The sequence below is a fragment of the Macrotis lagotis genome, chromosome 4, assembly GCF_037893015.1.
Source record: "Macrotis lagotis isolate mMagLag1 chromosome 4, bilby.v1.9.chrom.fasta, whole genome shotgun sequence".
NCBI lineage: Eukaryota > Metazoa > Chordata > Mammalia > Peramelemorphia > Peramelidae > Macrotis > Macrotis lagotis.
In genome coordinates, this window is record NC_133661.1 from 89618343 (window position 1) to 89642738 (window position 24396).

Consider the following 24396-nt stretch of genomic DNA (forward strand, 5'->3'; position numbering starts at 1 on the left):
TATAATTTACATATTCAAGTAAAGAAATAAATGATCAATTATACACCTGTACAATTCAAGCCCCAAGTCTCACTTTTCCTTCTGCTACCATGACATATGCAAGAATCATGGATCACAGAATCAGAGAGCTAGTTAGAAGGTAACCCTCATTTTACAGATAAGGATAGTGAGGTATAGAGTAGAGTAGAGTAGTAGAGTGCCCAGATAAGGAAGACCCAAGTTCAAATTCAATCTTAGACACTTATTAGCAAGTCACTGTTTAACTCTGTTTTCTATTTTTTTTGCAAGGCAGTGGGGTTAAATGGCTTGTCAAGGTCATACAGGTAGGTAATTATTAAGTGTCCGAGGTTGGATTTAACCTTAAATCCTCCTGACTCCAGGACTGCTGCTTTATCCACTGTACCACCTAGCTGCCCCTTACTCCATTTTCTTAACTGTAAAATGTAAACTACTACCTTGTATCACTGTTATGAGGCTCAAATGTGCTATTTTTTTTGTAAAAAGTGCCTAGGATAGTACTGGGAACATAGAAGGCACTATTATAAATGTTTATTATCTTCCTTTACCTTAAGTGACTTGTCTGGTCACAAAAACAATAAGTAAAAACAGAAGTAAAATTTTAACCCATAATTAAACTACAGTATTCCATACTATTTGGGATCCACATCCATCATAGCTGCCTCATTAAACAATCAATCCCCCAGATTGTGAGGAATTTTAAAATAAAGACAGGAAAGTAGTTTATAAAATCAGTAGTCACATACAGCAATAAAAATGTTTTGTCCTTCGTTCTGGAAGAAGATCACAGCATCAGAGAGGTGATGCCATGACAAGCACATGAATTGGATTTGAGTGGAGGGCTGTGTTGAGTCACCAGCCTCACTTTCTCCTCCAGAGTCATCTGGGTCCAGTGACTAGATATAAATCAGGACAACTGGAGATGTGAGGCAATCAGGGTTAAGTGACTTGCTCAAAGTCACAGAGGTAGTAAATGTCTGAGGCTGGATTCAAACTCCTGTCCTCCTGACTCCAAAGCAGGTGTTCAATCCACTGCACCATATAGCTACCTCATTCAGCAATATTTCATATTTCATTTAAAACAATTCTATCACATTTTCTTAAAGGCTACTAGCCTACCTCAATTTTCATCTTTTTATCAATGGTAACAATATCGTCCCCATTTCAAAACCTCAGAGCTTGTTCGTTCTCTCTCTCTCTCTCTCTCTCTCTCTCTCTCTCTCTCTCTCTCTCTCTCCCCCCATTCTTTGCCTAGACTTCTTTCAAAAGATTTCTTACATTAATTCTTTCCTCAGTTTTCCATCTATAAACCAGAAGAATTTTGACCCAAATTATCCAATAACCTAACTCTGAATTGAAAAGATCAATAATTATAACTAATTTATATTCAAACCAATTCAAAGATATAAATTTACAGCAAATGAGAACCAAGGAGCCGTGTTTCTTTCATATTGCAGAGGAACAGATTATTAGCTCATCCCATCAATTTTTCAGGCTTTTAGCTCTTTGTGTTCACATGGGACCCAATCTGTTACTTAGGCAGTCCATCTGTTGTCCATCTTCATGACCCACCCAGAATCTTTAGAATGGTACTTTATAGTAGACAAAATTATTTTCTCACAAAAAATCCACCAGGTATCATTCTTCTCATCATAAAGATTAGGATTAGAAAGACCAAATGACTCACCCATTATCATATGGTCAGTGAGGGAAGTAGACTTGAATTCAAGTCTTTTATATCCTAAGCCCTTTCTATTATAACGTGATACCTCTCCATATTTAAGTAGCAATTACCTGCAGAACCCTATACTTCCTAATAGAATGGTGAAACTCATAGACTGATCAAAAAAATCAAGCATCTGAAATATTTATATCCATATATACATTTATATGTATATATATATATATATATATATATATATATATATATATATACTATGTTGTAGTTAATTCATTTTCAATCATGTCCACCTCTTCATAATCCTATTTTGGGTATTCTTGTTAAAAATTCTGGAGTGGTTTGCTATTTCCTTCTCTAGCTCATTATTCTACAGATGAGGAAGCTGGGCAACTTGGATTAAGTGACTTCCCAAGGTCACACAACTAGTAAATGTCTGAGGCTGGATTTGAGTTCAGGAAGAAAAGTTCAAGAATAATATTAATTTCTAAATACATATCAATTTGTGAAAAAATAAACACCCACAGTCCTATTCTTGACCTGCCGAACAAATACTTTCCTACACCCTAAGTGGGAATGTGATAAATACATACCAGGAAAGGCCCTAGGGAAATGTTTGACAAGTTAGTAGCAGAAATAAGTTCCAATTGGAGATTAATTTTACATATGTTTATGGAAAATATGTATACATCTCACTGGGCACCTGCACATTCAGGCACCAAGATAATAGAGCTGCCAATGAAGGCAGCTGACTCTGAAGGCAGAAGTGTTCAGACTTGAAAAACAGGTGATTGTACATTCTTGAAGCATGTGCAAAATATTAATCAAATAATTTATAAAATACTAGCAGCTGTTTAATACAATGCATTTCTCCAACCTCAGGTACTAATTTGATGTCTGATATTCACCACACATATATTCAGAGTACCATAAAAAGAGTTAAAAACCTTAAAAGAATTGCTGTCTATTCACAAATATATTTTAACTTTGTACCATTCTATTCCCAACCCAGAAAATCTCAAAGGAAACCACTTTCAGTTAGCACATTTTCTATAATATTAGGTGACAATTCACTTAGGAAAGGTCCACTGGGATAGCAGGGGGCAGGGCGTAGAAGGGAGTCTTCACACAGCAGGCACACGATATGCAGTAGGGGTGGAGGTTGAGGTGAGGGAATGGCAAAACTTGGAATTCCTAGACTTCTGGGATTTCATAGATTGGGAGCTGAAAGGGACCTTAGAGAGTATCAAGTCTAATCCTTTAATTATAAAAATAAAGAATAGAGAGATTCATTGACTCCCCCAAGGTAAAAGTCTTTTTTTCTTGCTCCAAGGTCTATACAGATCTGTATGACTTAGATTTGGCAGGAAGATAACAAATTATCTTATCCAATCTCCTCATTTTAAGAATGAGAAAACTGAGGCTCAGAGAGGCTCTTGGGAGACCAAGAGTTGTCTAAGCAAGTGGGCTAATGGGTGTGGAATGAGAATCCGCTTCGGTGTCCAGCAAATTTACCTCAAAATGAAAGTGGGCTTAAAAGTGAAAGAAACCCCCATTTTAACACCCTAGAAAATGGGGAAAAAAAAGGTTGTTGAATTTTTTTTTCTATTACTGTTAACAATTGAAAGTGCTAAAGCATGCAAAGTAGCAATTTTCCTCTTTAAAAAAAAAAACCCAAACCCCAAAGCCTGGAGGCCTGCATCCTTTTATAAGATATCTACAATGTTTATATTCATATTTGTCATGATGATTTTCCAAATAACTGGAATCAGTCACTGTACCTTTCTACTCCATCCTCCTTGTTGGACTTGACTGAACCATCTGTAACACCTTCTAGAGCATCCTTCTCTGGTACCAGAGGGAGAAGAGAATGACCAGGCTCGGGGCTCTTTCTGAGATGATGGAAGAAAGCAACAAGTACAATTTGTTAGCTGGTTTTCATCTCTGTTTCTCTGAATGAACACATGTTTTCCAATGAGTACTTCGTGCAACAGTTGAACTAAAATGCACGAGAAAAATTAAATTCATTCACTCAACAACTCCAAGGGATTTTTGAAGCATATCAGCCCCCCCCCAAAAAAATATGCTCCTCCTAAACAAATCCAGATTAAAAAACAGATGTATCTGAGCTCCCATCAGAACCAAAAACATGCTCTGCTAACCTATGACTGCTATAACTGCTAACCTATGACACTATAATTCAAAGGACATAAAGTAAACAGTTCATGCTTTAAAATAGTTTTAAATTAAACTGAAAGAACTGAAGAAAAATATGATTAATTAATAATTGTCATGCTTCTCCCAATATTCCCTCTTTAGTTGTTTAGGCTCTAAGTTTAAATTGTTGCAATTCAGAAAGGTTAGCAGATGAGAATGTAGGCAATTGGTTAAAGAGGATAGATTTCCCTAAAAGCCTACCCATATGCTACGTTGAAATTTTTAGTCTGGAGGTTAATCTCTAATGAATCATGTAAGGGGTATGATGGATCCCCACAAGTATTAATTGACTTTAAGTACCTTTCAGTGAATCCCTCTTCTGAAGCAACATCTTGGGGTTTCTGGACTTGTTCTTTATCTGACTCAAGAGGTGAGGAGACAGGTAACTTGTCTTCATTTTCAGGGAGTGAGAATTCATTCTCAGAATGCTGATCAGTTTGTTGGTTCCCAGCCTTGTTCTCCGAACACTGAGAAGCATCCTTCTCCTCCATCCCCAGAATTGCCTCTGAGGAGCCACACTGGGCCTCTGGGTCTTGATTGGGGTGCCTCATTTGCAGGGCTGAGTCATAGGCTGGATTGAATAACACTCTAGTTGTACCTGTTTCCGGGTTACTTTTTAAGGGCTGATCCTTACAGATCTGAGTTTCTGACTCCACTTTACTAAAAGAATTTTCACTTTTTGCTTCTGGAGCTTTTTCTATCACTGGACCAGGTTCTTGTAATACACCTAACTGGAAATCCTGCAAACCTAACTCCTGTTTGAAGCAATCAACCATAGAGTGTATCAATAGCCCACTAGGGTTTGGTAAATCAGGAGCATTTTCTGTTCTTGGGTTCTCCAAAGTTCTTAATTCATCATGAGTCCTGTCATTACCTTGGGGCCTCTTTTCATTCCTTGGCATGCTAGCCCTAGGCTCTTTATTGCATGCAGCTGGAGAGGTTGGAATATCCCCAGGTAAAGATGAAATTTCCTGGACATACCCAAGTCCTGGGTTGTTGTCCAGTTCTTCAGGGCCAATCGAAGCATAAAGCTGATCACCAAGCATCTTTTTGGTGGTGGTTAGTTCTTGTTGCAGGCTTCTTGGAGGAGTCAGTCCCTCTTGAGTCAAAGGTCCCTCCTTTTGGACCTTGGAGATGACATAATACTCCTCATCCTTAGAGAGTGTGGCATTTTCCAAAGTTGTCTTCTGCACAACAGTGTCTAAAGGGAGACTTAAAACCAATCCCTGCTCTCCTCCTCCCTGAAGTTTTTGATGCTCAAATGTAATCCCTGTATATTTCTCATTGGCTATTTCAGAATTTTCTGGTTTATTTTCTTTTTGTAAGTCACCAGATGCAATTCCATTCTTTTCTGGGTTGGTCTCTGGCAGGTTCTGTTTTATGGTGGGAGCAATTAAGTCCGGTGACGTTTCTATGACTGCATCTTCTTGACAAGTCAACTTGCCTGGGTTTGTTTGGCAGGAGTCACTCTCCAAAGTCAAATCCTTCTCTCTGCCTTTTGTATCTACCCCTTGTCCAATACTAGTAGTGGAAATCATGATGTAGCTTCCTCCTTGACCTTGAGGTGGATGCTTCTCTGAGTTTAGCTGCACCAAAGAGTCCTTTCCCATTGGGTTCCACTCAAACCCATCATTTTTTTGAAGTGTAAGCTGTGGATGGTCAATGGTCGAACCACCAAGGACAGACTTCTCAAATATTCTGCTGATGTGTGCCTTGAAATCTGGGAATCCAGCCATCACATCAGGTTTTCCCAAATCGCAATTCTTACAGTCAAATGCATCCCCACGTACCTTGGAGTTATCGCCTGCCTTTTCCTTACTTTTCTCTGCATCCTCTCTTGGAAGATCTGCCATTTTCTGAATACTTTCTCTAGAGCTCTTCAGCTGGGACTTGAAGTTTCTCTCGTTTTGGATCTCTTTGGATTGGACTGCAGATATTTCTTCCCTTGCCTGGGCAGGCTTCAACAGGGGTGAGAGATAATCTGTAAGCAAATATGTAGAGTCCTCACAGGTGAACATGGACTCCCTTTCAACAGAGGAACTTTCACCAGACACACTTGGCTCTTTAAAGGAATCAATCTTTGTCTTACTAGCTTCTGATTTTCTTCCAATAACACTGTTTATATTGAGGTTCAGATTCTCAGGATCCCCCTCTAATGTCTGCCTGGCTATCCCAGCAGTCGGCAGCTCTGGCTGCTCCCTGTCTGAGGCGGTCTGACATGTTGAAGCACTCAATACATTGCTGACAATTCCACCCATCTCACTTTTGAGCCATGAGTCATTCTTATAGTTTCCAGACTTCTGCCCAGTTTGGCAGGGACTACCTGAGATAAAGGTGGCTTCACTCTCACCACTATTGGGAGCTGGCTCAGCATCCACCTTAGGATTACATTCAGTCTGAAGGAAATCCTTGTTTGGAATAGTTTCTCTGAGTTCATGTGATGCCAGATGTAGAGCCAGGATTCCTTGGTCAACATTCTTTCCTCTCTCAGCAGATGCACTTTCAAAATTCTGTTTGACATGGTCTTCTTGGGAGCTGACTTTGCTACTGGGTGACAGATGCCTTTGAGTTTCCTGGTCTGAAGGAGCCGGAAGCTCAGTTTTCTTTTGTGTGTCCAATAGAAGTTGACTGCTATTTGAAGTTTCATCTAGCACTTTCTCTGGGGCCTCAGGAGGTGGAATGTTGAGGCTTCCAGTTGAGGGGGCAGGCTGAATGTCATCAATAACATTAATGCATGACTGTGCACCTACATGACAAGGCGGAGCCCCTACCTCATTTTTATTTGCATTTTCCATATTACCTAAGCCGCTGATCTGTGCATGCATGTCAGCTGCCTTAGAAAATCCATTTTCTTGGCAAGTTTTTTCAAGCTGAGTATCTGTGATCAAAGCATCTTCCTTCTCCTGCTGGGACTTGTCAGGCATCTGCCCAGTGAAACAACTTTCTTCTGTCTTGACATTTGAGTTATCTTGGAGAGAAGAGTCTTTTAAATTGATCCCAACAGGAAAAGAAATACTAGAGGACTGGTCATCACCACTGCACTGTCTCTCTTGGTTCATCACTAGAGGCAACTTTTCTTTTATTAGTGCTAAGTCCAACTCCTCTGAAGAAGCACTGTCCAAATTTTTTTCCTTAGAATCATGTATATCTGAACTTTGAATACCATTCAGACTTTCTACATTCTGCATATTTTGGAATTCTGGTATTGGACTTGGTTTCAGTCCACTACAGGAAAGACAATTCAAGTTTTCCCCAAGTTCTGGGGGTGGTGAGGTTTTTAGGAGGTCTTCAGTCCTGGTCTTCATCCCTTCAAGGCCATCTGAAGGAATCTCTTTCCTACTTTCAAAGATAGAAGTGTTATCACTGAAGTTTGTTGTGATAGGAAATTCTGAACACTTGTGAGATTGTTGGACACAAGTCCCTGCTGACGGTTCAGGATTTCCTAACTGAGTGATCTTTGTCCTACTGTTATCCGCAGATGATGCATTTTCCTGCTGACTCTGCACTGACCCCTGAGTCTCTATTCCACTTTTTTTAGTCAAGGTCTCATTATCAGGATGGTTTTTCATATTTGGGTTGAATTCCTGTCCAACTTCATCATTTGTAGGAGCACTTAAAAGTCCAACCTTAGGTACCAGCAGGTCCTCAGAATCCTTGCTATAAGGAATCTTTGTTGATTGATCATCCTGTCCCTTGCTTTCAGCCTCCTGGATTTCAGGATTAACATCATCTCCTGGAGATACACACATAGAAGACTTTCTAGGCTCTGCAACAAGAACAGATTCCATTCTTTTTTCTTCATCGGAACCCTGAAGACTATCTGGGAGCTCGCATTTTAGTCCTGTAACCTGTAGAATAGTTTCTCTATCTCCACCCTGCTCAATAGGCTGAACATTCCCAGGGAGTGGATCACATGTAACAAAAGCACAGTTTTCATTAGTCATTTCATAGGTCAGGGAACACAATGCTGAGTTTTCTGACAGACTCTTGGATTGCTTCACTCCCATGAGACCCATGTCCTTGGGCAATTGTGCTGGGTCTGGATGGTGAAGCAAGCTGGGTTCCAAATTTGTGGGGTTTACGTCATTCATTACCTGTTTGGAGCTGCCATTGGAATCAAGTGTGGTCTCCTCCTCTAAAAGAACAGGCTTTGTGGATTTGGCATCCTGTGCAGCAATTTCCTTTTCTTGAGAGTTATTTTGTCCATTTTCGTCTTTAGTGCCATTTTGATTTTCAGCATCAACAAGATTCTGGTCTTTATTGTTCAATTTCAGCTTTCCTCCCAAGCTTGTCTCTAACCCACTTGGAGACACAATGGTGTTTGCTTCTGGTATTCCCTCTGTTTTTCCTTCATTCAAGGGAGCTTCTATTTTATCTTCTGATAAATGGACAAGATCGTTTTTAGGGCTCATCTCCGTATCTTTGCTCTCACCACTTAAACCTACATTCTCTGGTACCCTTCCTACATCTGTCATGGGATACCCTTTTGTGGGGTCTGGAAGAGTCTCAATAGCCGAGACAACAGGAGTCTCTGTGGCCAAACAATTGGGTCTCGTTTCAGTAACAGTAGCAGCTGGATTTGGAGTATTCTCTGAATCCATACTGGAAATCAGATATACTTCCTCTCTTTGAGAAAGTATGGATTGAAGCCCATCTCCTTCAGCTCTGGGGTCTGGTTTATCAGATAACATTTCTTGTGTCCCACTCTGAAGGGGGTTTTGAACATCAGTTATAGTGACAGAATCCCTTAAAGAACCTTTGGTCTCTGGATCCAGGACAGGATTCTGAGGTAAATTTTGTAAGGGAAGATAAGTTGCTATTGGCTCCTGATTATCTTCCAAGGGAGCAGCATTTGCTTCAGTTTCTTGGGCAGCTCCTACATTCTTAAAATCTTGACATTGGACACTGGGGACTTTGGAATCATCAGTCAAATTCTGAGGTTTCACAGGCACTTTGCCTTCCTCCCCATCTGATGTGTTTGGGGCAGTGTCATTTGGTAACAGGGTCTCCTGTTTCAATGGCAAATCAGCTACCCCATCTGTGTTCTTTTCACCTCTCTGGGTCACTGCTGGGGCCTCATGATTTGTTTGCAGGGGCCTTGGATTCTGCTGAGCCTCTTGAGTGGTAACATAATCTCCAGCTTCTTTCCCAAGGGGGGAGGAGCTTCCACGTGGATCACTCTTCCCAGACAGCTGTGCCATTGGTTTTAATGGCTCCAATATCCTTGAATGTGTCCTTGGATCCTCTTGTAGCAAGGTAACATGATCAGAGGAAGAGTCCCTGCCCCCTTCCCTTGGTGTATTCTTTCCATCATCGACAGGAACAACAGTAGTGACCAGGCTGGTCTCCAAACTGTTATCTACCACTGGGGAAAGTTCCACTTGGTCTTCCTCTAGCGTGTCTGGCATGGGCTCCCCTAGGTTACCAGGCAGGACAAGTCCATCTTCACCGGCCAAGGCCTGATTTGTTTGGATAACATCTTGGCTATGTTCTGCAAAAGGCATGGAAACAGAGATGCTACTCTCTTGGGTTCCTTCAGCTGGGTGGGGTGAGGAATCAGATGCTGTTGTATTCTGGTCTTTCTGTAGGAGATTTCTCTGTCTAATCACCTCCAAAGACACAGCACATGAACTGGGATTGGTTGCATCGTCCACTGTGTGGCCACCGGTGACTCCATGACTGATGCTGCCAACAATGGAAATGTTTCATTGGTTCATTATCATTGAGGACAGAAGAGCACAGCAAACAAAATTCTCCACCCCACCCCAAAAAAGCAACTAAGGTAACTGGGTGGTAGGGTCATTCCTCCCATGCAGTAAGATTTATTGTGGAGACTGGATAATAGCATGCCAGTGTTAGAAGGGTCTTTAGTGAGATAGCGCATTTTAATAGATGAGGAAACTGGGGAGCAGAGAAGCTGCCCAAGGTCACTGAGATAGACTGGGGAAGATCCAGGACAGAGATCCAGCTCATCTGACTCACTGGAAGATTGCCAATGTGTGACACTTCCCTTATCCATTAAAAATGCCCTCAGCCTTGTGCTATAACTAATGCAGGAGATCTCAGCTGTGTTGTTCTGAGATATCCTGTGCCATTATAGCATAGCAGGGAGAAGGGGAGGGAAGAGAATAAGCTTTTATTCAATGCCCATGACTTTGTACCAGGCTAGGAACTTTTTATAAATATTATCTCATTTGATCCTCACTACAACCCTATTATTATCCTTATTTTACTTTTGAGGAAACTGAGGTAAACAGAGGTTAAGTCACATGTCTGACAAGTATCTGAGCATGGATTTAAACTCAGGTCTACCAGGCTAGGGTTCTATCCACTGTACAGCCAGTTGTATTGCTGGAAGCAAAAAGACAGACAATACATTACACCCTTACACTTACACACACACACACACACACACACACACAAAATCACAATTTGAGCTGCAACTGTACATCTGATATCCTCAAACATATTTCTCATATTTAAGAAGTAAAGTCTATATGCACAAAATTATGCTTTTAAGCAAATAGCCATTTGTGTGATATAGGAGATCTAGAGGGCTAACCTTGGAGTCACGATGACCTGAGTTCAAGTCTCTTCTCTGACACATACTGACAATGTGTCCCTAAGCAAAACAAACTGTCTCCCACACCAGGTAACTCCCTAGAACTAAGCATTCACCGATCTTCATTGGGAGAGGTAGTCTCCATTCTGGAATTTCCCCATACCAATACAACCATAGATGTAGACCAAAAAAAAAAACCACATGTGGAATAAGTTTGGAAGGAATTATTATCCTCTTAGAAATGAAGGACCTGAGGTCTTGCCTAGTACATCAGGCAGAACATTAGATGAGGAGTCAGGAGACTTGACTCTGACATTTATTGGCTCTCTGAACTTCACTTTCCTCATTTGTAAAATGGAGCCAATAATATTATGAACAAACACAAAAATATGTTCATTATATATCTTCAATAACTTTGAGATATGTTCATTATTATTATTATGAATCCTGATCAAGGTCATATAACTAGTAAGTAGCACTTCTAAGACTCAAATACACTTAAGAATCAGGGAGAAACTGTCCTGTAATTCAAAAATTTTATTTGGAGATAACCTTGATTAGTAGTAATTTTAAAAGTTATTCAGCAAATGCAATACTTTAAAAAAAATTAAGCTTTTTATAACTTTTCTACATTTTTCCATCAGGACAAACTGTTCTGATTAAGTCAATTAGATTCAGTAGAAGTATGGTTCCTCAAGCCCATTATAGGTTGCTATGCAGGAAAAGAACAAGAAATTTGAGTAAATGCATCCTAAATCACCAGATCACAGAACTGAAAAAGACCTTAAAGGTCATTGAGTTCAATTTCTTCATTTCTACATTTGAGGAAACTCAAATACCAAGAAGTCATGTAACCTACCCTTCATAACATGCTCAAAAACATATAGAGCAACAATCTGCCCATATTAACTGCATGCTATGGATCTTCTAAATACTGACTAATAGCTCAAATTGAATTTTCTATTGAACAAAAGCCATACCAAGAACAATGGCTTTTATTGCTGCACAGTGCAATGTTGGAGTATCCATCAACTTAGAAAGATTTATCAGTTGCTCAGGTCTTTTGACTGCAACAACACCAGCTACAGTCAATGAGCATGAGTATTTTTATGTAATAAGTGTTATTAACTATTTAATCACAGCAGCAAGGAATAATTTCTGGTAATTGCCTGATCTCTAACCTATTCTATGTAACCTTGGACAAGTCATTTTCTTTCTTAGTAATTATCAATTCATAATATTCTGTAATATTATCATAGTTTGTACCAAGCACTGCTATCCATTACATTTGCGGGGAGGGGGGAGTACCAAACGAAGAGAAGCATTCTTCTTCATCAGCCATTTTAGCATTCTTTGATGTAGCAGTAAAACTGAAAAAATAAATAAATTGCAGAAAGAGAAGGGGAGGAATAATTGGGATAATTATAATCTGAAATGATCAAGGAAAGAAGAATCCAGAAGAAGTAACTAGTTTTCACATGGAGAAAATGCAACCTGAGTCATTTGAGAAATTGCTATTGATTGGACCAAGAGTTCTTAACCTGGGGTCCATAGACTCCTATGTGGATAGATTTCAAAGGGTCAATGAATTTTAAAAATATATTTTGTTCTGATTTCTTTTGTGATTCTACTTTTTAAAATTATACATTTAAAAATAGTATTTTGAGAAAAGATCTATAGGCTTCTACAGATTGGCACATCTGTAGACACATCAAAAAAAGGTTAAGAACCCTGGGTTAGACAATCCCAAGAGGGCTTACAGCAATCAACAAAGTTTCCATGAAATTCAATCTTCCTATCTATGTTACTTTTTTATTTATTCATTTATTTATTTTATTTTATTTTATTTATTCATTTTTTAGATTTTGCAAGGCAATGGGGTTAAGTGGCTTGCCCAAGGCCACACGGCTAGGTAATTATTAAATGTCTGAGGTTGGATTTGAACCCAGGTACTCCTGACTCCAAGGCCGGTGCTCTATCCATTGTGCCACCTAGCCGCCCCTATGTATTAAGAATTTTCTGTACATTAAATCACATTTATCTCAGCCCATGAATGTTCATTTTAACAAACTACAAAATTTAATTATACCCTATTCATTACACTAATGATTGAACAGCTGAGTAGTTCTTGAGATGCACCATGTGTAATACAGAAATGGAATATCCCCATTTATGTCTGTTTTAGCTAATAAATATCCAAATCTGACCCATTAGATGTACAATTAACCTAGCTAAGTACTATTCTCTTCCATTCCTCTGTCATTTGAGGAAGGTAAATGACTAAAGTCAAGATTGGCTAAAATGATATAAAAAAGGAACAAGGCTTTAAACCAGAACCTTGAAAACTCATGCAACACATAGAGATTATCTGGGCACAAACATGCCAGTAATTGGACAACTCTGAAAGAAAAAGAACCCACATTTTCTTGCATGTGAGTTGGATGTTGATGATTTCCTTGGTTTTTGTCTCAATAGTTATTTATGTCAAAACTACATTAAAAGCCACTCACTAAGAGCAGATTTGCCGGGGGGGGATTTTTTCAGAACTAATCTGTTTAGGTCTGTGCATTAATTACACTCTACAAAATGTCCTTTTATGCTTCTGTGATTTAGACTCAGTGTTCATGTTTAGTAGGACAATCTACAGAATAAAACTGAGCACTCTTGTGGGCTGAGAAGATATCACAAAGGAAGGCATTCAGTCTTTACAATGGATTCCCTTTCTGAATAAAGTCTGTGAGGATACAAGGACTGGACCACATCCTTCAAACTTCTTGCATGAAATCAGAATACCACTATAATAAATGGAAATAAGCTGGGAGTAACCGGGGACTTCCAGTAGCAAAAATAGACCACTGGCAACATAGCCAATTTTCAGTTTGATTGCAAAAAGTGAGGGAAAGAGACTCAAAACTACCCTGGCTGGAAACAATGAGAAAATGAGATTCATTCCTACAGGGCTGGTGATATTTCTGACCTACTCCACTATCTTCCCAGAATGCCCCATAAATTCTACCATAAATTCTCAACAAACACATCCATCAGTAAACAAGCACGAACATTCTCAGCAAGTCTTCTAGGCTAGAATAAGATAAATAAAATTATTCCTAGAATTAATTCACATATAAGTTCATGATAAGCACTTGATATAGTAACAATATCTCACATTTTTTGGATTCTTTTGAGAAATATAGAAGTAAAACTAGCAACATAGCATCATTTAAATAAAGTTAAAGGGTATTTTAAAGAATTATGTAGTCTAAAGCCTTCTCCTCTAGAAATAGAGGAGAAAATTAATTAGAGATGAGGCGTTTGGTGGATACTATATAATACAAAATATACACAAGATGAGGAAATTCCATCTACTAATATATACTTGCACCTTCTCTGTAACTTATTGGTCTTAGTTGTCTAGAGCACTGAGAAATGAGCAACGGGCATAGGGTGACACTGCCAATTTATGTCTAAGGCAGAACTTGAACCCAGGTCTTCCTGGATTCCAGGTCACTTCAGCATCTCATACTGCTGCCTTTCATACTTGTGTATAGTAATAATAGCACCTTACAACTATAGTGCAAACTATAAGATTTAGATTGTACTTTCCATAGAATATCTCATTTGAATCAGGTGACAAGATTGATAGGACTTCAGGTCTGGAGTCTTGTTCAAATCTGACCTCAGACATCTACTAACATGTAACTCTGGTTAAATCACTTAACTCAGTTTGCCTCAGTTTCCTCAACTGTAAAATGACCTAGAGAAGGAAATAGCAACCAGTATCTTTGCCAAGAAAACCCCAAATGGACTCATGAAGGATCAGACAAGACAGAATGACTAACTGAACGTTTGAACCTCATGCTAGAATACCATGCTCTAGATCTTTCTCCAGCACCCTCCTCCCTATTTCCCCACCCTTCAAATTAAAACTTGCCTATCAAGTATCTTTATCTCAGAAATTTGCTAAATGATTGCATCTAAACCAATGGAAACAAGTTTGAGCTAGGATGGTAATGGCTGATAAATGGTATAATGTGTGACTTCTCCCAAAGGTACCATCCAAAAAGGGCTTTTAGTTAGAATATTAAAACTGGGAGGGAACTTCAGAAATCCTGTAGTCCAGGGGTCTTAACTTGAAGTATGTAAACTTGGTGGAGCGTTTCTTTTTTTGTTATGATAAGTCTAATTCAATATAATTGGTTTTCTTTGCAATCTATATAGTTAATTTTATGCTTTTTAAAAATATTATTCTAAGAAAAGATCCATAGCTTTCCCCAGATGGTCAAAGAGGTCCATGACACAAAAAATTATAAACCTTGATTTATTCCAACTCCCTCATTTAATAGATAGTGTAAGACCAGGAGAGGTAAAAAGACTTGTCCAGGGGCACACAGTCAAGGAGAGATTTGGGACTTATACTACATCTTTTGGCTCTCAATCATCTCTCTATTACACTCTTCAGCCCCTTTCTTTAAGGCCTAAAGAATGACTGTTACAAATTTCAGATATATTTTAGGATAGAAGGTCATTTCTATGCCTTTCATGTCAAACCATAAACTATAATGATTCTGACTTATCATAGAGATACCCTAATATCTTTCATGTATGTGATCTACCAGATCTCAAGAAGACCTCATACATATGCTTTTGCTGTTCAGTTTTTTTCAGCTGTGTCTGACTCTTTTTTTAGGTTTTTGCAAGGCAATGGGGTTAAGTGGCTTGCCCAAGGCCACACAGCTAAGTAAATATTGAGTGTTTGAGGTCAAATTTGAACTCAGGTACTCCTGATTCCAGGGCTGGTGCTCTATCCACTGTACCATCTAGCCACCCCTGTGTCTGAGTCTTCATGACTCCATTTGAATTATATTTTGACAAAGATCCTGGAGTGGTTTGCCATTACCATCTCATTTTTCAGATGAAGAAACTCTGAAGTGAACAGGGTTAAATGACTAGCCCAGACCAAATTTGAACTCGGGTCTTCCTGACTCCAAGACTGGCATTTTATCCACTGAGCCACCTAGTTGCCCATAAATATTCTACTTTTCTGTTATTTTCCTAAGGATCTAGTTCAGAATGTAGCCTACAATAGGATGTTTGGTGTATGTTTGTGGCTAAAGGACAAATATATATACCTTTAATTAACATATACATCGTGGTATGAGCTATCTCCCCTAAAATAAATTCCAAAGGGAAGGATAAATGGCAGGGCCAAGAAAATTCCATGTGATAAAAGTTAGAACATAATATTTAATAGAGAGAGGAACTTTTGTGGAAAGGTCTTCAAAAATCTTGACAAAATGTATTCAATTAAAAATCCACAGGCTCTCACTTGTCCAAACACTGCTCAGTCAAAGGATGCCTGGGCACTCTGCTGACCTTGGCAGAGTTATAGGGCTCAGGGCCAGATTTTAAAATCCACTTTCAGCTCACAGAGGCTCATGAGGAATCAAGATGCAGCATTACTACACCACAGTGGAGAGGTCAAAGTTGGGATATTTGTTAGCACTCAACAACTAAATGATAGGAGATGCTGTCTTCAGAATCTGAAAGAATTGACTAATCTGTCTAGAGCTGTGAACTCTATCCCTCCTTTTCTCCACAAAGCATTCAATATAGAAGAAACATATATTAGGCACCCGATCTATAGGACATTGTGCTAACTTGCTGAGGGAGATTCAGATTTAAGTAAAATATGATTACTTGTCTTCACAGAACTTACAGTTTAGTAGAAATATATATATATATTTGAGTGATTTAAACACAGAAATATATATGAGAGATGGGACATCTGGGTAGGAAAGTCATCATCAACTTAGCTAGAGGCAGGAAGAGTTTTAAAAAGAGACTTCTTGGAGGAGGTCACATTTGAATTGGGCATTAAAAGAATTCAACACACACTGGAGATGGCAGGGAAAACAATAAGGCACATACAATTAATGAACAAAGATATGGATCTAGTAAAGACTATTTGTTTATTCATTTGTTTGTTTTCAATCAGGCAAACCCATTTGGGGTTCTCTTGGGAAAGATACTAGAGTGGTTTGCCATTTCCTTCTCCAATGCATTTTACAGAGGGGGAAACTGAGGCAAACAGGGTGAAATGACTTGACCAGAGGTCACACAGGTCAATGCCTGAGGTCAGATTTGAATTTATGAAGATGAATATTCCTGATTCCCAATCCACTGTTCCACCTGGCTTCACAAACAGTAAAATTTTATCCTAGCCAACTGTCCTGACTACCTCCTTCCTGCACCCTTTTCCAGGAACTGATAAAGTAGACCAGTAGTTTAACTAAAGACCCAGTATTAAAAACCAGCAAGAAAAAAGCAAAAGATAATCCAGATCAGGATTGAGGCTGAATAATATGTCTAAATGGTGGTGGTGGTGGTGGTGGTAGGGGGAATTAATTCCTTCAGACCTGAAGAAGCACAGGTAGAAGGCCAAAGGGGCAAGGGTGACTGGACTTCATGTATTTTTGTTGTCTCATCAATCCCTGCGTAGGAGGATCACAACTGGATTTCATGTTCATCTCCACTTGCTTCTGACAAACTTCCTGAGGTGTAGTCCTTTCTGCTTCCTGCCTCATGTATGTAGTAAAAATGCACTCCTTCCTTCTGAAAGCAACTGAGTTTTTATTACATTTTCATAGAAGCTTCCAAGGGGAAGCCAAGGGGTTAAGCCTCATGGTGACTCAGCTTACCCATTAAATGTGTGAGTAGCAAGTCTTCTAAATAAAAGGGCCATGAACTCAAACACCCTAATTGACTTTCTGCTACTATAGTCTTAACCCAAGAGGGTGACCTCTTACACACCACTTTTCTCTTAATTTCTTTCTCTGTAGAGCAATAGGATAGAACTAGATGACCTCTAAGACAGCCCTAATATAGGATTTCTGTGATACTATTCCTAAACTTCCCCCCACCACTACCACAAAAAAAGAAAAGAAAAAAAGACTAGATTTTAGTCTCTTCCAAAGTGTGGTTCACTTGGTTCAATTTTTAAGGATTTTTCTTTCACCAAGACTTAACAAGGCAGCATTTTTCTAAACCAAAACCATAGAAAACACCAGTCTATAGTTCATAAGATACAAAATTATTTCAGTATCACAATCAAATTGCATGGTGTAAATTTTAAATCTTATGAGGTAGCTAGGGGACACAGTGGAAAGTGTCCTGATCCTGGAGTCAGGAGGATGGAAGCACAAATGTGGCCTCATATACTTACTAGATGAGTGACCCTGGGCAAGTCACTTAACCTAATTTGCCTCAGTTTCCCCAACTATAAAATGCACTGGAAAAGGAAATGGCAAACCATTCCAGTATTTTGGCCAAAAAAAAGCCCCAAATTGGGTCACAAAGAGTCAGACTTGGTTGAACAACTACAAGAATTCTTAAATCTTGGGAGAAAAAAAGAATATGGGGATTCATTTTAAAACCGGATCTCCTAGGCATGAAAAATTTTTTTCAAGTTATAATGTTTTCTCCAAGTCTAATGACAGCTACTGAAACTCAAGTATAAATGAGCACCTTTTATGTGTCCATCACTGTGACAGGCACTAGAAGGAAAAAAAAAGAATGTATTCAATGACTTCCTTTTTATGGAAGAATATGGGTATTAACAGAACAAAGTGAGGCAGAAAGGGCAAAGGCTGAGAGTCGTAAGATAAAAAATAAGAAGTATAAATAAAGTAGAGAGTAGTTTTAAGATTCATTTTGCCTTAAATCCACTTTGTTTGCCAATGCACTGTTAATGTTTAATAGTCTGCTGTACTAAAATTATTTATTAATTCTTTTTGATGGCCAACTAAAGAGTTATTTTTCCATGAACTCATGTCTGTCAAAAATCATTTGACAATAAAGTTCCCTTTGTTGTAGCAATACATCCACATAGAGAGATTTAAAAATAGGGAAAATATGGCTTGACAAAAATTAAAGTGGAAAAGATTCTGAGTTCTTAGACTGCAAGACCAATGTGAATCAATAGTGTGTCACAGCCGCCAAGGTTAATGCCAGTCATTTGGCTGATAAGCTTTTATTAGGCACACACCATACCACAGGTACTATGTTAAGCACTGGGGCTCTAAAGAAAGTTAAAAGATAGGCCCTGCCCTCCAGGTGTTCACATTATAATAGGAGAGGCAATATACTATGCTAACAAGCTTCAAAGAGGATCACTTGGAGTTGTGTGCAGGACCGAGTCTCCTGCTCTGTGCACTGGTTCAAATATATTTCAAACAGGATAATTGGTTTTGAGGGTTTTGCCCAGAGTCACACAGCTACTAAGTGTCTGAGACTTGACTTGAACTCAGGACCTCCTGACTATGGGTGTAAAATGCCCAGACATGGGTAACCAGAATGGTGAAGTTTTGTGTTATAAAAGGATCAATTGAAGGTAAAGAGGAGATTTAGCTTGGAAAAGAGAAGACCTAGAAAGGGACGAGGTCACTTCTTACAGTTGTCTAAATGCTTCTCATCATAAAAAAGTATTTAGATTTGTACTGGCACCAAGGTGGTACCATAGTACATTGGGGAGAGAGGAGGTCCTGAGTTCAAGTCCAGCCTCACTTACTAGCTGTGTGACCCTGGGCAAGTCACTTACCCTGTTCCCTCAGTTTCTTCATCCATAAAATGAAACCTATCTCCCAGGATTATTGTGAGGATCAAATAATATAATGTTTGTAAAGTAATTGATATAGAGCCTGACTAATAATAGTATTTTTTTCTTTTCCTTCTCTCCTCCCTTTCTTCCTCCCTCTTTCTCTCTCCTGTCCTTCCTTCAATTTTCTTTCCTGCTTTCTTCCCTCCTCCCTCTTTCTTTTCCTCCTTCCTTCTCTTCCTCCTTCCTTTCTTCTTTCATTCCTCCATGCTTCCTTGCTTTCTCTTCATTACTTCTTCCATGCTTCCCTTTCTCTTCTTTTCTTCCTCCCTCCATACTTCCCTTCTTTCTCCCTTTCCTTCTTTTCTTTCCTTCTTCCTTCCCTCCTCCCTTTCTTTCCTTCCTCCTCTCCTTTCTTCCTTCTTCCCTCCATGCTCCCCTTCTTCCTCTTTCTGTCCTTCCTTCCTCCCTCATTACCTTTTCTTCCTCCCTCTTTTCCTCTCTCCTTTCCTTCTTTCCTGCCTTCCTTCCTCTTTTTTCTATTTCCTCCCTCTTTCTTTCCTTCCTTCCTTCTCTTCTTTCTTCCTTCCTCAGTCCATTGCTACCTCTTTCCTCTTTCTCCCTCCCTCCATACTTCCTTCCTATCTTTCTTCCTCTGAATTTAAGTGACTTATCTAAGATCACAAAAGTAGTAAAGGTCTTAACCCAGATCCTCTGATTTTAAAGACCCTGTACCACACTGCCTTCTACTGGACTAGTTTCAGCTAAGAATCATCAAAATTGCAGAGAAGTAAAATGCAATGGAAAAACATACACTGGACACAAAGAGGTGACCAGTGTTCACAATGAGCTGTCCACAGGCAGTAATAAAAAGGTGATGAATTGTTTTGCTCACACTAACTCATAAAAGCTGTCTAATAAGATATATAAGACTCTCCACTGAGGCAGAGGGCAAGTTGAAATCTCTTGACTTTGGTGCTTGTTCTCAGCACAACCAGCTTGTACTTAGTGTCAGGAAACGAGATTTTTTTGACATTCCTACTCAAATTAAAGGTCATCATTTTTTTTTACCAAATATACCATAACTGCTAAGTCTTTACTCCTCATGTTGCTCCCTGAAAATAAGTTAGGGACTTTGGGGACATAAAGAGACTTTTAGGTCAGTGACTATCTCCGACTATCTCTCCTCATAAATTCCATAATGCAGCACCATTGTGCTAGATTGAATTCTAGGAGATTTGGGATCAAATACTAGTTCTGTCACTTACTATTGCTTATGTGACCTTGGGCAAATCATATAATTTCTCTGGGATTCAAATCCCTTGTCAATAAGACAAAAGGGATATAGTATAGCAGATGACTCCTAAGATCCCAACTTGTAACCCGAAGTTTTCTTATTTATTTCCACAACACAGTGGATGCTGTGAGAATGAGGGTTACCATTCATTCTGTGCCCCAAGGTGGAAATTATTAAGGAAATAGTTAAAAAGTTGATGCCCTTTGTTTTCCTCTGTAAGTTAACCAAAAAAAATCATTTGAACCAAGTCATAACTCAACATGCAATGTGAGCACATACCATAACATGCAGTAAAAGTTAGAGGCACTTTGGTGTAAAAGAAAGATATCTGAATTTGGAATCAGAGGACCCCGAAGTCAAGCTCTGGCTCCACCTTTTTTCCCCCTAAGTCACTTTTCCTTCATCACTCAGTTCTCTCACTCATCCAAAGGAGATAATAACATTCATCCCCTCAAGTTCCCAGAATTATTCTGGGGAAGTCACTACATCAGCTCTGAGGCATTGGCTAAGCCTGGGCTAGTGTTCTTAAAATGGAAATAAGGCCACTAGTCCCACCATTCTTGTTGGAGTGTTTGGGGAACAAATGAGATCATATTTCACGGAACACAAACTTTCTTCAGAACTGCAAAGCCTCATATAAACCTGAGTCCTCATCACCTCCTCCTTCTCATAATATAAGAATCAGATTCTTTACTTCACATAATATTTAATGCAGTACTTCTCACCCATCCAAATGGAAACATGTCAACAAATGGATTAGTTGGGAGCAAGCTGGCTAAAGGTCAGACTCCTCAGAACACCACTGAGCAGCTCTGTGGTCTTGAGAAAATTTCTTCCTATCTCTGGGCCACAGTTTCTTCAATTATAAAATGAAAAATATTGAACTAAATTGTCACCAAAATCCCTTCCAACTCTTCCAGGCCCTGAGTCTCCTGGGGCCTCTCTGACTCCCTTTCTCTAGCACTACCAAGGGTGAAGTAAGAGCAACTGCAGGGAAAATAAACAGATACCAAGGATGAACAAGGACAGCAAGGATTATAAAAGTCCACAATGACTCAAGATCAAAATGTTTTCAAAACAGCTTCCTTGAGAAGCTCTTTAAGCTTCTGGCTCCTCCTCAGATTTCCTTCCCAGGAGAGGGCCAAAAAAAATTCTCAGCAAAACCTAAAAGGGGGATTCTCAGCTCTCTTTTTTTTTTTTAACTGAGAGGCTTATTAGCAAAAGGGACATTTCTGTTTCAAGTTAGTGTAAAACACACACACACACACACACACACAAACAAAATAAAATTGAGAAGGACAGCAAGCAAGTGGGAATTTAAACAGTCAGATGAATGTTTCTTCGGCCTGTCCAGTCACTTTTGTTAAGAGAAGTTATGTAAAGCAATGAGCCCACTGCCAGTCTTGAAACAGAGAGGGCTCAGCTGTTGAAGGGCTTGGAACAGCTGCATGCCAGCCTGCACCCTGCAAGAGAAGGAGGGGAGGGGACCAGGGGGCCAGGCCAATGTTTCCCTTGCTCCAAGTTGGCTTTCCTAAGCAGCTCTTCCCCAGTGTCCTCATTTGGGACTGTGCTCGGTAACAAGTCTGAAACTGGCAGGCGATCTGAATGAGATAACATCCTCTGCTGGCTCTCCAACCCAACACTGCTGTGTCCTCGGTGCTTCAATGGGGCTGGACCTGGGCTCTCAAGTAACCTGTACTGGTAACGCTCGCAGCAGAAACAGGGAAGGAGAGCAGCCCTACTTGGCTCCCCTTCTCCACTTGGGTCTGCCCTGATATCCAAGCCAGTGCCAGCATGAAGTCGAATAGAATTTCACCAATTTCTAGGCTTAGAGGTCCGGTTCTACAGGAATTCACTTATTTCCTTAAGGTGAAATCACTGAGTTAAAAACAGACTAGATATCAAATTAGTCTAATCCCCTTATTTTTGTTTTGTTTTCTTTGTCCAAATATATTATTTGGTCACAGTAGAAAACTTCTGATATGGAGACTCCCTCTACCATTTATAATTTACAGTCTTAGGGAGTTGTCTGGCATACCGAGAAGTTTAAATGCATTGCACAGCCACTGGCCTACTTTCTATTCCTCCAAGAGCCTCTCCTTTTACAAATGGGAAAAATAGAGACCCAGAGAGGTAACATTATTTGCCCAAAGTCATAGAGCTCATCAGAAAAAAAAATAGGGCTGAAAACTCTATCTACTTAAATATGTGGAATTGAGATCTTGATTGTATGTTTGGGATGGAAATTTTAAAAGTTTGCAAGCTCTCTGTATCCAGGAAAAGCTCAGTTTCTAAATTATCCTGGGAACCAATAAGGAAAAGTGCAAACTGTGGATTAAATATGCTGCATGTGTCCACTATTCACCATGTCCAAGATTGTTATTTTTTCATCCAATTGACCCTCTCAATACCTGTTCAGAATAGGGAACTAGGAACTTACATTGTTCACTATTGTCCAGATTAGCTAAAAGATCTCTGGTTGTGGATTGAATTGGAATCTATTCTTAAATCAGTCACTCAGATCCCACTTTCACTATCCTAGCAGAGACATGAAAAAAAGTAAAAAAAAAAAACACCAAAGATTTAGGATTACAATTAAAGGCCTCTAAAGGAACTGTACATGAACTGTCTGAAAATAAAAGCTATCAAAATGACATTTCATTCCTGCCATGGATTGGAAGTATTATTGTATTAGTCTGAGAATGTTTTATCACTGGGATCTCTTACATGTCTTCAATTTTTTCTGTATGTTTAAAAAAGTATATACGAATCAAGAACCAAATGTTTGACTGTAAGGAACTTCTGGGATCATATTTACAATATAACCTGCATAAGACAGTTTAAAATATTGATTCCTAATCCTAGAAAATGCTTTAGAAAGTTAGTTTGCCAAATGTCTCTGGCTTCTCTGAACAGGGCTGACTTCAACCCTTAGAATGGATGTGATCTCAGAAACCACAGGAAGGTCTGGAGGTTTGCCAAATGCCTTCCCCACCTGCTGGCTGATGTCTGAAATTCCAATAGAAGGCAGCCTCATTCCTTTTAACACTGCTTAGATGGTCATATTCCCAGGAAAGTTAAACTGTTATCTGTCATTTTCACTTTAGTGTGAATGTTTTAAATCTTTTCTCATGATTAAGAGAAACAAGAAGGATATGTGGTAAGAATCGGAAGATGGAAAGGATAGGTAACCCAATTTTGATTTATTTTGAAATTTTTTCCAAAGATAAGTATGACTTCATTCCATTCTTCTTTGGGCAGAGAGAAAATGTGATTTTAGTGGAAAGAAAGTTCAGAAAATCTAGGTTTAAGTTCCTTCTCTATCAGTTGTGACCTGTGGACAAATTACTTGACTCCACTGAACTTCAATCTCCATCTATAGAATGAAGATGATAATAAAATTAGAATTACCTGTCTCTGGAGAGGCAGGAGGGTGAGTTAGTGGATAGATAGTGGGCGACAGTGGATAGAGCATCGAGCTCAATGTCAAGAAAATCGGAGTTCAAATGCAGCCTCAGACATTTACTAGTTGTGTGACCCTAGGCAAGTCACTTAACTGTATTTCCCTCAGTTTCCTCATCTATAAAATGAACTGGAAAAGTAAATGGCAAACCAGTCCCATATCTCTGCCAAGAAAATCCCAATTGGGGTCATAAAGCGTAAGATATGACTGAACAACAAAAACAGTAGACCTTGAGAGTGAAAACAAAGGGGCTAGTGCATGTCATTTTAAAAAAATCAAAGAGATAATTTCTAGGAAATTTATGATTCTAATAACAATGCTAGCATTTTATTAATAAAAGGGACAGTGATACCCTAGAATGCCAAAGAGCAATCATGGCAATAGACTCCTAGTTTATATGTCCTTAGAAGAGTGGTATTGCTGGGAATGGCAATCAACTCTGACAGGTTAACAACTAATGAGAAAGAATGAATATTATAATGAGAGGTGGACCTATTCTAATGAGGGACTAGGGGATGTATTTTCCCCAGGGAAATCTAGAGAAAGAATCTATCCCCTACCCAAGCCT

The 24396-nt window shown here is 39.2% G+C and overlaps 1 protein-coding gene across 13 annotated transcripts in view; it reads right to left on the reverse strand.

Annotated features, from left to right (window-relative positions):
- Positions 1 to 24396, reverse strand: part of TACC2 (transforming acidic coiled-coil containing protein 2) — a 295485-nt gene that overhangs the window by 207159 nt on the left and 63930 nt on the right. For all 13 annotated transcript variants that reach the window (XM_074233463.1, XM_074233458.1, XM_074233462.1 and 10 more), the window contains 2 exons: positions 4214 to 9598; positions 3478 to 3588 (listed from right to left, as the gene is read on the reverse strand). In XM_074233463.1, coding sequence (XP_074089564.1) covers positions 3478 to 3588; positions 4214 to 9598 — 5496 coding nt within the window. The remainder of the gene's footprint in view (positions 1 to 3477; positions 3589 to 4213; positions 9599 to 24396) is intronic.